We start from the raw sequence: 14,085 nt of genomic DNA, 5'->3' as shown, positions 1-14,085 counted from the left end.
CTCTTTTTTAAAAAATAACTTTTTGAGTCTAGTTTGTGCTGCTAACATACTTATAGGTGTGGAATATCCACTGTAGTATGGCAGCCATATCCTTAAAACTTTCCCTCCTGAAGTCATCAGCTGTCAGTAGTTCCTCAGCTAGGGTTTGGAGTTCATGAAGCCTGCCTGCCTGCCCCGTGCTGCAGTGCTGACTGACTGGTTTATTGTGTAGGCAGCCACAGCTGCTGTGAGTTCCTGAAGGCAGCAGTCCTCCAATGTCCAGAAGACACTGTTACCCTATCCTTTTCAGTCTGCCTCTTAGAATCTTTGTTCCCTCTCTTCTGGACAGTTTCTGTACTTGAGAGGAATTTGTGATATAGATGTTCTATTTTAGCTGAACAAAACAACATCAACATTTTTATGTAAATTGTACATAGCTTTTCTGACTATCTCAAATGTTCAAATGTTTGGTGATATAGCTATTTAATTGGTTTTATGTGATTACTTTTTGATACTTTATACTGATTATGAAATTTTTGTTGTTGATATTTCATTTTATTTAGAAATAGGATCTTACTATCTATCTATCTATCTATCTATCTATCTATCTATCTATCTATCTATCTAAAACCTTGGGTGTCTTCCAACTTTCTATGTAGACCAGGCTGGCCTTAAATTTATAGAGATCTACCTGCTTCTGCCTCTCATGCACTGGGATTCAAGGTATGTGCCCTCAACCATGCCTGGCTCAACCTGATTTTTTTTATGAAATCCAGGTCATAGCTTTGTCACTGGTACTTTTTTCCCCACTTTATATGATTGTCCCAAAGGTGAAATTCTAGAGGCTGATGGTCAGAGACTAGTTTTTGCAGAGGGTGTCTCCCTACATACACACTCATTCTCTCTCTGTGTCTGACTGTCTGTCTGCCTGCCTCTCTTTCTCATGTGTGTGCATGTGTTTTGAGACAGTCTCGATATTCTTGTTGACACTGACCTTATACTTAGAATCTTCTTGTCTTCTACCTTAACCAAGTGCTAGGATTAGGAATTCTGTGTTGGTACAACCATATTTGTCATAGCACTTAGTTCTCTTACCTAGTAGTGAAAGACAGAGATGACTGTATGTTGTAGAATTAAGAAACGTTTTATTTTAAAGTAGAATATATGAGTGTATAATGCTGTGTAAACATGTTGTTGGGGAAGTCAATATCTTTGATTATAATTATTTCGTCATGTTGATTTTTATGTTGTGACCTTCTGGGTGTTTGATTGCAGGATGACGATGACTACTCATCATCCACGAGCTTGCTTGGTCAGAAGAAGCCTGGATATCATGCCCCCGTGGCATTGCTTAATGATATACCACAGTCAACAGAACAGGTGATGCTTCACGGTTTATTCAGCTTACAAAAAGGGAGCACAGGAATTTTAGCAGTCAATTCTGAGAATGTTTTGAGAGAAGAGCTTACTTGGGGGAGTCTTAAATAATTGTTTTGTAAAGGCAGTTATTACATGAAATTTCGACTTTTGGAAACTGATTAGCCATACACACTTTTCTTCAGCAATGGTTTATTATTTGATGTGTGTAGTGGGGAGGGGTTGGTTATTTATTAGAGTGAGTATTAAATGAGACCTACATTTCTTTCAGTATGATCCATTCGCTGAGCATCGTCCTCCAAAGATTGCAGACCGGGAAGATGAATATAAAAAGCATAGGCGGACCATGATAATTTCCCCAGAGCGTCTTGATCCTTTTGCAGATGGTAATTCTTTCCCACTTTTCTATAAGTATTCAGACATTTATTTTAATTAAGTTGTCTTTAGCCCTTTGATTTTTTTTGGCATGCTTATGGATTTGCTTTTCGTTTTTAAAGACCCCCTTATAGATTTGTATAGATTTGGTTGAAGTCACAGATGCCATATTCTTCATCTTTATAATGCAAGTTTTCTTTCCAGGTAGAAGGACAAGAAAATAATGAGCCAATGCCATAGAAACGCAAAGGGTTAAAGGTTTTTCTTTTACTTTTGTTTTGGGTACTCTTGGTATACTTTGAACAAATGTGTTTTTCTGCTCAAAATACTTGCAAATTATTGCAAAGTTTTCATTCCAAATTCTAGAGTTTTGGATTGTTACTTTTGAGAAACTGTTTCTCACACTAGTTCCCCTCTAATTGTTATAGCTTAGTAAATGCACCTACTTTGCTGTATTCAACTTTGTATAGTTAAACAAAGTTATATACAAAGACTTTGGTGTTTAATCGTTGGAGTCTGTTTTGCTAATTGTAGTGTGCAAGGGGCATAGTGAGCCTGATGGAAGATTTCCTCAGGTGAGTTGAGTCCCACCATCAAAACTAAGTGCCTGTTTTTAAAAATAGATTCTGCTGCAGGTTTTCAAATTAGACTTTCAGCCTGCATGAATTAATAGGGATATTCTTTGCTTTACTTGCATAATTGTAATTGATTTAAACATGTATGTCAGAATTCACAGGCCCATACTAACTGTCCTTAATTTCTTTCCTACAGCAGTACTGCTATATGCCAGTCCTGTCTGCATTCTTAAGGGTGCAGTTCAACACATCCTCTCTAGATTATGGTGAAAAAGTATTCCAAAGGAAGTCTTATCAGAGCTAGTGTCAGAAAGAATGACACTACCAATTGGGCATGATCGTCAGCATAGGAGATGTCTTAGAATTTTATTATTTTGTCCTAAATTTTAATGCTATACTATTTGTATAGCTATTATCACTTTTCTAAAGCATAGTGTGCCTTTGTGGTTCTTGTTATATACTGTTTGGGCTTCTTTAAGATATTTTGCAGTTTGAAAAGCAAATATTGGAATTTTAACCAAGAGACGAACACATCTCTTTGTACACCACTTTTCTTTTGTGTGCATCATAGTAACTGGTAGAATAATATATCATAAGTTATATGTTTCCAGTTATGATTGTACTTTCTAAGAAATAGAATTATATATTGGGTCAAGGAAAAAACTTTAAAAAGAATGAAGCCCTTTTTAGTAATGTGACGTGAAAATATGATTGTAGGAATTTTTTTTATAATCAGATTTTCTAAGTTACAACTGTTTAGATCACTGTATGAAGAACTTATGTTAGTCAGTTACTATAGTCAGGATTTTAACAGCTTGCAACAGGTAATGTTTTGAATATAAATATCTTTCCAAAGTGTTACTAATGGTAAAGAGATAATTTTCTAGGCTTCTATTCTGCTGCTTGAAGTCAGAACTGCTGATGGAGACAAAGGCACGAAAGTGTACGTATTCCGGATTAGCAACCCAGGAACCCATCACTTCTGAAGACTAAACTGTGCTGTCATTTTGCTTTATATATGCATTAAAATAATTGTTTTAAACTGCTGTAGATATGTTTGTGTTCAAACAGGTTAAATTGATCAGCAAACTCAATAAAAGTAAGATGTATAATTATCAAAGTTTTCCACCAAAAAATAAATTAAATGATTATGGAATAACATAATATTAGAGCAGGGCAGAGAAATCAGTTGAACCCAATACCCTTTATTTATTGTGCTCTTGTCCTGTTGCTGTTCTTTTCTGCAGGAGGGAAGACCCCTGATCCTAAAATGAATGCTAGAACCTACATGGATGTTATGCGAGAACAACATTTGACTAAGGAAGAGGTAGGAACTGCTTTTTCAGTGTAATGGTTGTGAAATAATGTCAGTATTTATCTAGGTTTTGATGTTCACAGCAATCCCCCCTGACCCCCAAGGGTTTCTCCATGTACCCCTGACTGTGCTGGAACTCTCTCTGAAGACTAGACTGCTCTTAACTCAAACTCTGAGATCCACTTGTCTCTCCAGTGCTGAGCTTAAAGCTATGTACTATACTGCTCGGCATTTTGTTTTTCTTTCTTTTTAAATTACTTTTAAAAGGTGGTCTCATTATATAGCCCTGGCTGGCCTAAAATTCAGAGAGATCTGCCTGCTTCCCCTCTGAAGTGCTGGAATTAAAGGTGTGAACAATCACAATTGGACTGTAGCATTTCAATCATAAAAAGTTAAAAAATATCCCAGCATTGTATGACCCTTGACACTTGATATTTTGGTTTCCAGAAGTTCCCTGGCTTCCTGTATGTGCTTGTTTGCTTGGGGAGGCATTTAAGGGAGGTTACTAGTATACCTCATGAAGCTAGTGGTCACAATTTTTGATGACTACCTACTGGAGATTGGGTTTGGCAATAGATGGAGAATTTTAAATAATCCTTTTGGCTTACAGAGAGCATTCTGTGCTAATGTGGATGCAGTGCTAGCAAGCCAGACCTCAACTGTTTTTGTATTTTTGGCTTTCGTTACATTTATTTGTGTGTGCATGCTTATGCCATGGTACATGCCATGGCGTGCCTGTGGAAGCCAGATGGCAACTGGCAGGAGTTAGTTCTATTCTACCAAGAGCGTTCCAGGGATTATTGGGCTTGGTGGCAAAAAAGTGCTATTGCCAGCTGAGCTGGCTTGCCATCACTGGTCCTAATAATTTTATTGTTGTTTGTGTAGGGTCTTCCTATAGCTCAGGCTAACCTAGAACTCACTCTGTAGCCCTATATTCATAGGCTGGCCCTCCTGCCTCAGCCTCCTGAGCGTTAAAGGATGACAGATGCACATCACTGAGCTTCTCTTGGCTTGTTGTAATAGCTCCTGTATCTTTATTAATAATAAAAGTCAGTAGGATTTGTTAGGTGATTAAAAGGTGATTTCATCTTAAAATGAAAGGGTGAATTAAATGCGTTTATTACGATACTAAGTTTTATTTTCATGTTTTTAGTTCTCTTTTGTTTTTGCAACAAGAGTCTTGCTATGCATTCCTGGCTGGACTAGAATTCTCTCATTGGTCTTGGATGCAAAATGATATGCCTGCCTTAACCTGTGGGTCACAGGCATGTGCCACCGCACCTGGCTTATTTTTATGTCTTGAGTTTTTTTTTTTTTTTTTTTTTTTTTTTTTTCAGAGCTGAGACCAACCCAGGGCCTTACCCTAGGTAAGCTTATTTTGAGCTAAGTCCCCAGCCCCTATGTCTTGAGTCTTAAAGACTTTCACGTGCATATTTTTCAATTCTCTGCTGTTAAGTGGACATTTACTTACTGAGTAGGGAGATTAGAAGATTAACTTCTAGCCTCACTGACTAGAAATTTTATTTTTCAATAAGAACTAGCTTCAAAGCGTAGTCTGTTAAAAATTCTAGGGTTCACACTCAAACTAATAGAAGAAAAACTAGGGAAGCATCTGGAACACATGGGCACTGGAAAAAATTTCCTGAACAAAACACTTATGCTCTAAGTTCAAGATGCTCTAACAAAACGCTTATGCTCTAAGATCAAGAATCGACAAATGGGATCTCATAAAACTGCAAAGCTTCTGTAAGGCAAAGGACACTGTGGTTAGGACAAAACGGCAACCAACAGATTGGGAAAAGATCTTCACCAATCCTACAACAGATAGAGGCCTTATATCCAAAATATACAAAGAACTCAAGAAGTTAGACCGCAGGGAGACAAATAACCCTATTAAAAAATGGGGTTCAGAGCTAAACAAAGAATTCACAGCTGAGGAATGCCGAATGGCTGAGAAACACCTAAAGAAATGTTCAACATCTTTAGTCATAAGGGAAATGCAAATCAAAACAACCCTGAGATTTCACCTCACACCAGTGAGAATGGCTAAGATCAAAAACTCAGGTGACAGCAGATGCTGGCGAGGATGCGGAGAAAGAGGAACACTCCTCCATTGTTGGTGGGGGTTGCAGACTGGTACAACCATTCTGAAATCAGTCTGGAGGTTCCTCAGAAAATTGGACATTGAACTGCCTGAGGATCCAGCTATACCTCTCTTGGGCATATACCCAAAAGATGCCCCAACATATAAAAAAGACACGTGCTCCACTATGTTCATAGCAGCCTTATTTATAATAGCCAGAAGCTGGAAAGAACCCAGATGCCCTTCAACAGAGGAATGGATACAGAAAATGTGGGTACATCTACACAATGGAATATTATTCAGCTATCAAAAACAATCACTTTATGAAATTTGTAGGCAAATGGTTGGAACTGGAAAATATCATCCTGAGTAAAGCTAACCCAATCACAGAAAGACATACATGGTATGCACTCATTGATAAGTGGCTATTAGCCCAAATGCTTGAATTACCCTAGATGCCTAGAACAAATGAAACTCAAGACGGATGATCAAAATGTGAATGCTTCACTCCTTCTTTAAAAGGGGAACAAGAATACCCTTGGCAGGGAAGAGAGAGGCAAAGATTAAAACAGAGACTGAAGGAACACCCATTCAGAGCCTGCCCCACATGTGGCCCATACATATACAGCCACCCAATTAGACAAGATGGATGAAGCAAAGAAGTGCAGACCGACAGGAGCCGGATGTAGATCTCTCCTGAGAGACACAGCCAGAATACAGCAAACACATAGGTGAATGCCAGCAGCAAACCACTGAACTGAGAACAGGACCCCCATTGAAGGAATCAGAGAAAGAACTGGAAGAGCTTGAAGGGGCTCGAGACCCCATATGTACAACAATGCCAAGCAACCAGAGCTTCCAGGGACTAAGCCACTACCTAAAGACTATACATGGACTGACCCTGGACTCTGACCTCATAGGTAGCAATGAATATCCTAGTAAGAGCACCAGTGGAAGGGGAAGCCCTGGGTCCTGCTAAGACTGAACCCCCAGTGAACTAGACTGTTGGGGGGGGCGGCAATGGGGGAGGGTGGGGAGGGGAACACCCATAAGGAAGGGGAGGGAGGGGATGTTTGCCCAGAAACTGGAAAGGAATAACACTCAAATGTATTTAAGAAATACTCAAGTTAATAAAAAAAAAAAAAAATTTCTAGGGTTGCATATGTACTGTTTAGGAAGAAAGACAATGATTTATAACTAAATACACAATATTAAAGATAAGTAATGGTGTCAGTAGGAGCAGAATGTGTTTTTTTATATATATTATATATATATATATATATATATATATTTTTTTTTTTTTTTTCTCCCTTTTTTTCGGAGCTGGGGACCGAACCCAGGGCCTTGCGCTTGCTAGGCAAGTGCTTGCTCTACCACTGAGCTAAACCCCCAACCCCGGAGACAGTTTTTTATAGGCCATGCTGTCCTAGAATTCACCTGCCTCTGCCTCCCAGTGCTGTGATTAAAGGCATGGACCACCAACACCCGGCCGTGAATAGAATGCAGTATAGCTCACTGAAAAGAAATGAATATACTAGTAGCATACAAACTTTTCTTTCCTTCCTATTTTCTGGTGCTGAGGATTGACAAGGATCTCAAGCATGCTTGGTAGGCATAAGCTCATTGAGTTTCTTCCATCTAATGAAATATGAAAGATAAATGCTCTCTGATCTTTCAAATGTTTTTCAGAGAGAAATTAGGCAACAACTAGCAGAAAAAGCTAAAGCTGGAGAACTAAAAGTTGTCAACGGAGCAGCAGCATCCCAGCCTCCCTCAAAACGAAAACGGCGCTGGGATCAAACTGCTGACCAGACTCCTGGTGCCACTCCCAAAAAGCTGTCAAGTTGGGATCAGGCAGAGGTAATCTTTTACTTTTATTGCTATTTTCACATTTTTCTCTCTGGACTGTGTTCATATTTGGGTTTGTAAAACAAGTTACTATTGAGTAGGTGGCTTAAGTGACAGAAGTTTATATGTCCCTATTTCTCAATTATGGAGGTTTGAAGTTGAGGATCACAGTGCTAGCAGAGTTGCTGTCTGTGGAGAACACTTTGTCACTGTTTTCTCATAACTTTTCTCTCAGTCTTCTTTTGATTTCATCTAACCTTGAATATCTCCAGCCTCCAAAATCTGTCACATCAGGAGTTACAGCCTCAATACCTGAATAGGGCTTTGAGACACAGTTTATTCCATATGTTGAGGAATGGAATGTTCTTTTTCAGTTTAATTTTTATTTATTTGTGGTTTTGTTTTATGGTTTTGTTTTATTTTGTTTTGTTTTACTTTATTTATTTTTTTTTCTTGGAGGCATGTTTTGCTTTGTAGTGCTTGGAACTTGTTCTTTTTTTCTTTTTGAGCTGGGGACCGAACCCAGGGCCTTGCGCTTGCTAGGCAAGTGCTCTACCACTGAGCTAAATCCCCAACCCCTGGAACATGTTCTTATAGACCAGAGTGGCATCAAATTCAGAGATTCATTTGCCTCTGTCTCATAAATGCTGCGTATGTGCCTGGCTACCACTTAGGGTTAGAATGTTAATTTTAAGCATGTGGTATGTTACATTGTGGAGTACAATATAATTTTCCTTATTTTCTTGTTGGATAAGGCTTGGTCACAGTTGGCAATTGGGTAACACTACTATATTCTTGGCTCTCTTATACACTATTGATCTGTCTCTCTGTCTTTGTTTGCCTCTGTTTCTGTCTCTGTCTGTCTTCAAGACAGAGTTTCTCTGTGTAGCCACTCTGTGGACCAGCCTGGCCTTGAACTCATAAAGATGCATCCACTTCTGGATTTATACCACCGCTATCTGGCTTGGATCATCTATAGAGACAAGGGTTCACTATGTATCCCTAGCTAGCCTGGAATTCGCTATGGAGACCAGGCTGGCTCTAGACTCAGAGATTCTCTTCTCTGTGCTTTATGAGTGCTAAGATTAAAGTCTTATGCCACCATGCCTAGTCCATCATAATTAAAATTTTAAAGCCAAGATAAACTTGTTCTACTTAAAGCTGCCTAGCTATATGTTTCATCTAACTAGAAGAGTTTATTTTTCTTACAAGATTTACTTTTAGTTATGTGTAGGTCTGAATGTTTACCACATGTGTGCAGCTACTCAGGAGCAAATGTCAGATCCATTGGAATTGGAGTTAGAGGTTGTTGCGAGCTACCATTGTGAGTGGTGGGAACTGAACTCAGGTTCTGTGCAAGAGCAGCTAAATGATCTTAACTTATGAGCCTTCTTGAGCCATGTTTATGTGTTTCTAGAAAAGTTGTTAGGACTCAGACCTACCTTTCTCTTGCTCATTTATGGAAATTAGGATGCATGCCAGTCAGAAGATTCATATTCCCACCTTTTCTTTTTTTAGGAAGGGCAAATTAAGATTGTGACTAATTGGTTTTTATTCATTACTTACCTAATCCAGAGGTGGTGGTGGTGGTGGTGGTGGTGGTGGTGGTGGTGGTGGTGGTGGTGGTGGTGGTGGTGGTGGTGGTGGTGGTGGTGGTGGTTGTCTTTTTGAGACAGGGTTTTCCCTATGTAGCCTTGGTTGTCCTGGAACTAGCTCTGTAGACCAGGCTAGACTTGACCCACCTGCCTCTATCCAGAATCATTTTTTTTTTCCCATCATGAATAAAAATCTTTATGAGCTGAATGTAGTGGTGTACTCTCTAGGAGAGGGTGAGGCAGGATTATGAAATACAAACCAGTTTCTGGGCCTTCTTACCTCCCCCCCCCCCATGGATATTCAGAGCTGTTTTGCATTTTTGGATAAATTACTTAAATCCACTTTAATCTTTCTTCCCTCTGTCTTGCTGCCAAGCTTGATAGTCTGGGTTCCACATAGGACTCACGTCGTAGAGACAGTATACTCCCATGAGTTATCCTCTGATCTCCATGCTTGCTCAGTGCATGTGTGTACTCAGACACATGCATACAAATAAATACAATCTTTTTTCTTTAAGATAGGGTTTTACTATGTAGCTCTGGCTTGCCTGAAACATTATGTAAACCAGGTTGATTTTTGAACTCAACAGAGAGTCACTTCCCTCTGGCTTAAAACACATTTTTAAAAGTATTTCTGTTTTTTTTTTTTTTTTTTTTTTTTTTTTTTTTTTTCTTTTTTTTCGGAGATGAGGACCGAACCCAGGGCCTTGCGCTTTCTAGGCAAGTGCTCTACCACTGAGCTAAATCCCCAGCCCCCCTAAGTATTTCTTATATAATGTAGATTCCTTCTTCCCTAGAGGTTCTGTGTCTCAAGGATCCAGTTTGGGACGCACCAATTTTAGAGTTGAAAGTCTTGCACTGGAGATGTTGATAGACAAACTTACATAAGTTTTTTAAACTCAGAGTTCTTAGTTGTATATTTCAGGGTATCTGTGTGATCTGGAGGTTCTTACAGCTTTTGGTTTTCTATGAGGTTATTAAATATACAGCATATAAAAGTAAAAGAAAGCTATACAGCTTCCATTACAGATGGCTGTTCTAACCATGTAGAAGTTTATTGAGCTTTGTAGTCTTTAGGTCTGCTTAATTTTGGCATAATTTTTCTTAATTAATAAGTTTTTTAGTAATAATATTTTAAAAATGAGTCAAAGAACCACAGCAAATAACAGATTGATAGGTGCAGTGGATGAATACAACTTGATTGAATCAAGGTTTCACAGAGACAGTTGGAGTATCCTGGTTAAGAGAACAAACAAAGGTAATGTCTCCAATCAAGGGTGGACTAACACCCAGCAGACCTTACTTGGGCAAAGTGAGGCAGTTAGGTCAGTTCTTCAGGTAGCTTTTTTCCCATGGAGGAGTGAGCTGCCTTTTCTTTCCTGCTGCAGCCAGGCTTCTTATCATGGGGTAAATAATAGGTGTTTTAGCTGTTTTCAAGAACAGCGTTTTTACTCCTGGACTCCTTTACTATTCTGTCTTCCTGTTACTGCAAAAGGGAGTCAGCCTGAAACAGGATATGTGCCTTGGAAACACTTTGAGACGAACATGCTTGGTTCTGAAGTGGAGGTTATTTATTCCTCTTCCAGAGTCAGCTTTTACATGTCTAAGCAGCACATAGCAAGTTAACAACACAATATATATTCACAAAGGTTTATAATGCAGAATGTGTTTTGTGTATTTTTTTAAGATTATTTATTTTAAAGTGCATCTCTTTTGTTTGCATTTATGTCTGTATGAGGGTATTGACTCCCTTGGAACTGAAGTTACAGACAGCTGTGAGCCATCATGTGGGTGCTGGGAATCAAACCATGTCCTTTGGAAGAGCAGCCAGTGCTCTTAACTTTTGAGCCATCTCTAGCCTTGTGTTTTAATCTAGTGCTTTTTACATTGTTCCATTGCAAATGAAAACTGTAAATTTTTTTTTTAAGATTTATTTATTATATATAAGTATACTATAGCCGTCTTCAAACGCACCAGAAGAGGGCATCAGATCCCATTACAGATGGTTGCGAGCTACTATGTGGTTGCTGGGATTTGAATTCAGACCTCTGGAAGAGCTGAACCATATCTCCAGCCCCTGTAAATTGGTTTTGATCATAAGTATTTGCAAACCAGTAAGCAAAATGATAGTCTTAACTTCTACTGAAAGATAACATTTATTGGTTTTTGTGCAACAGAAAATTTGTAGTTACATCTCTAAGGTGTATAAGTACGTGAAATAAAGTTCCTTTGCTTTTTCAGACCCCTGGGCATACCCCTTCTTTAAGATGGGATGAGACACCGGGTCGTGCAAAAGGAAGTGAAACACCTGGAGCAACCCCAGGCTCAAAAATATGGGATCCTACACCTAGTCATACACCTGCGGGAGCTGCTACTCCTGGACGAGGAGATACACCGGGCCATGCAACCCCGGGCCATGGCGGTGCAACTTCCAGTGCCCGTAAAAACAGATGGGATGAGACCCCCAAAACAGAAAGAGGTAGGTACTTTAGTGGAGTGTAGATGAGTGCTTGGGTGAGGGGTTGGGTGAGGGTTTCAGATTGAGGTCTTTCATTCCTCGTATAAATATAATACAGTATAAATAACCAGCTGATGTGGTTATGCCTAAACCTACCCACCAGGTTTATAAAACTGTTTTTCTCTTACTGTCTCAGTACCCAAGCTTAAATCTGTTAAAACCTTTTCTTAATAACCTTTGACTTTGTGCTGGTGATGTGGCTCAGAGGTAAACGCTCTTGCCACCAACCAAGCTGGAGGACCAGGGTCTGATCCCTGGGACCTACATGGTAGAAGACTTCCCGATCCAAAGGTAACCTCTAATCTCCATATGTGTATATCATGGCTTGGGCGCCCCAACACACACAATAAAGAAATGCAGCACACTTCAACTTTGTCTAAAAGTGTGTTATAGTACTCCATTCTTTCCCCCTCTTTTGAAGAGGCTGAAGATTTTAGGAATAACCAACCATAAGAGAAGATAAATTTTATGTTTTGAGATGTGAAAAATATGATTTTGTGGGCCTTTTTTTCTTTTCTTTTTTCTTTTTTTGGTTCTTTTTTTTTTTCGGAGCTGGGGACCGAACCCAGGGACTTGCGCTTGCTAGGCAAGCGCTCTACCACTGAGCTAAATCCTTTTTTCTTTTTAAAGATTTATTCATTTATTATATATAAGTACACTGTAGCTGTCTTCAGACACACCAGAAGAGGGCATCATTGATCTCATTACAGATGACTTGTGAGCCACCATGTGGTTGGGACTGAACTCAGGAATTGAACTGGATCTCTGGAACTGAGCAGTCTCCAGCCCTGTGCCTTTTTTTTAACTTTTTTTTTTTTTTTTTTTGAGCTGGGACCATCTCTTTGCCAGCCCTACCATGAGCTAAATCCCCAACCCTTTTTTTTTTAACTTTTAAACTTAAAAACATGTTGTGGATACCATTTCACTTGCCCTCTACTGGTGATCCTCTTTCCTCAGCCTCCTGTGTGTGTGTGTGCCTGTATTTAAGTACACAGTGTTAACTGTGTTTTAAGTATACAGTTTAGTGGCTTTAGGCATATTTCCAGTGTTGCACAGCTGTGATGTTGATGCTATTTACTTCCATGTCTTTTTTCAGTGATCCAAACAAGCCGCATTCTTTAGATAAAGGTTTTCCTTTCTCCTATTAATGTTTTGTCTCAGAAATTTGCCCAAATCTAGTGTTTGTTATATAGTGAGAATAGCTGGAACATGGCTTAAGATAAACAGTAAGGTGTAGATGAAAAGTTTGTTTTTCTGTTTCCCATTAGATGTCTATGACTTTGTAGTCATTAGAAAGGAAACAGATATCCTGGGCAAAACTTTAACTGTATTTTTTTTTTTTTTTTAGAAATATCTTTTTGAACTCAATTAAATTGCATGTGGGAGAAGCAGTGTTTTAAAAGTGGTTAGTAATGTGATTTTCCTGACCCTTTGTCTTTGAAGATACTCCTGGGCATGGAAGTGGGTGGGCTGAGACTCCTCGAACAGACCGAGGTGGAGACTCTATTGGTGAGACACCAACTCCTGGAGCAAGTAAAAGAAAGTCTCGTTGGGACGAAACGCCAGCTAGTCAAATGGGCGGAAGCACTCCTGTTCTGACTCCAGGAAAAACACCAATTGGCACACCAGCCATGAACATGGCCACCCCCACTCCAGGTACAAATCTTTTCATCATTCTTTCTCTTATAGCAGTTTTAATTTTTTTTTCTGGTTTTTCTATTAAGAATGTGGTTATAAATATGTAGCTGTCTTGATTTGCATTTGCAATGTAAAAACACTCTGATACTAGGGCCTGTCTTGTATCTGATACTAGATACTGTCTTGTATCTGAAGGGCCTGAGTTTTGCACCGTGGGACATTAACAGATTGTGCGTTTTCCGTAGGTCACATAATGAGCATGACTCCTGAGCAGCTTCAGGCTTGGCGGTGGGAGAGAGAGATTGATGAGCGCAACCGCCCACTTTCTGATGAGGAATTAGATGCTATGTTCCCAGAAGGATACAAGGTACTAGCAGTGAATATATGATGAATATGTTGTATTGTGGATATGAGTTTTAAGTATTTAGTTAAAAACGTTGCCTGGTTTTTAGAATTTACTAGTTTTATATTTTGAGGTATTAGTGCAATCAGTTTGACAAGCACGAAGTAATTGAATGATGAAATATAAGTGGCATTAAATATATTTAACATCGACATTTATTAAATATATTTATCATTAGCATTTTTAGACATGATAACTAAGGATATTTGGGCTTTCAGTTTGTTTTGCAATGGGTTTAATTGGTGTTTCAGAGGGTCTTGGCAGATACTTTTACTTTTCTGTATTTAAGACAAATTTGTAGAGTTTAATCTTAACTATGTTTTATAGTATTTAGTAGTGTTTATGTAAATGATAATATACATGATATTTTTAATCTATT

The 14,085-nt window shown here is 38.9% G+C and overlaps 1 protein-coding gene across 4 annotated transcripts in view; it reads left to right on the top strand.

Annotated features, from left to right (window-relative positions):
- The window catches only part of Sf3b1 (splicing factor 3b subunit 1), a 43,169-nt gene that overhangs the window by 9,927 nt on the left and 19,157 nt on the right, over window positions 1-14,085 (top strand). Inside the window, exons 3-9 of one of the 4 annotated variants that reach the window (XM_032901108.1) lie at window positions 1,255-1,359; window positions 1,628-1,742; window positions 3,554-3,633; window positions 7,394-7,564; window positions 11,389-11,626; window positions 13,109-13,321; window positions 13,549-13,670. In XM_032901108.1, the coding sequence (XP_032756999.1) occupies window positions 1,255-1,359; window positions 1,628-1,742; window positions 3,554-3,633; window positions 7,394-7,564; window positions 11,389-11,626; window positions 13,109-13,321; window positions 13,549-13,670 (1,044 nt within the window). Of the gene's footprint in view, window positions 1-1,254; window positions 1,360-1,627; window positions 3,250-3,553; window positions 3,634-7,393; window positions 7,565-11,388; window positions 11,627-13,108; window positions 13,322-13,548; window positions 13,671-14,085 lie in introns of those variants that run through there. The other 3 variants (XM_032901109.1, XR_004387724.1, XR_004387723.1) reach the window with 3 other exon arrangements.

This window comes from Rattus rattus, chromosome 4 (genome assembly GCF_011064425.1).
Source record: "Rattus rattus isolate New Zealand chromosome 4, Rrattus_CSIRO_v1, whole genome shotgun sequence".
NCBI classification, from domain to species: Eukaryota; Metazoa; Chordata; class Mammalia; order Rodentia; family Muridae; genus Rattus; species Rattus rattus.
The sequence above is the reverse complement of the archived record's forward strand: the minus strand, read 5'-3'. Positions and strand labels throughout refer to the sequence as shown.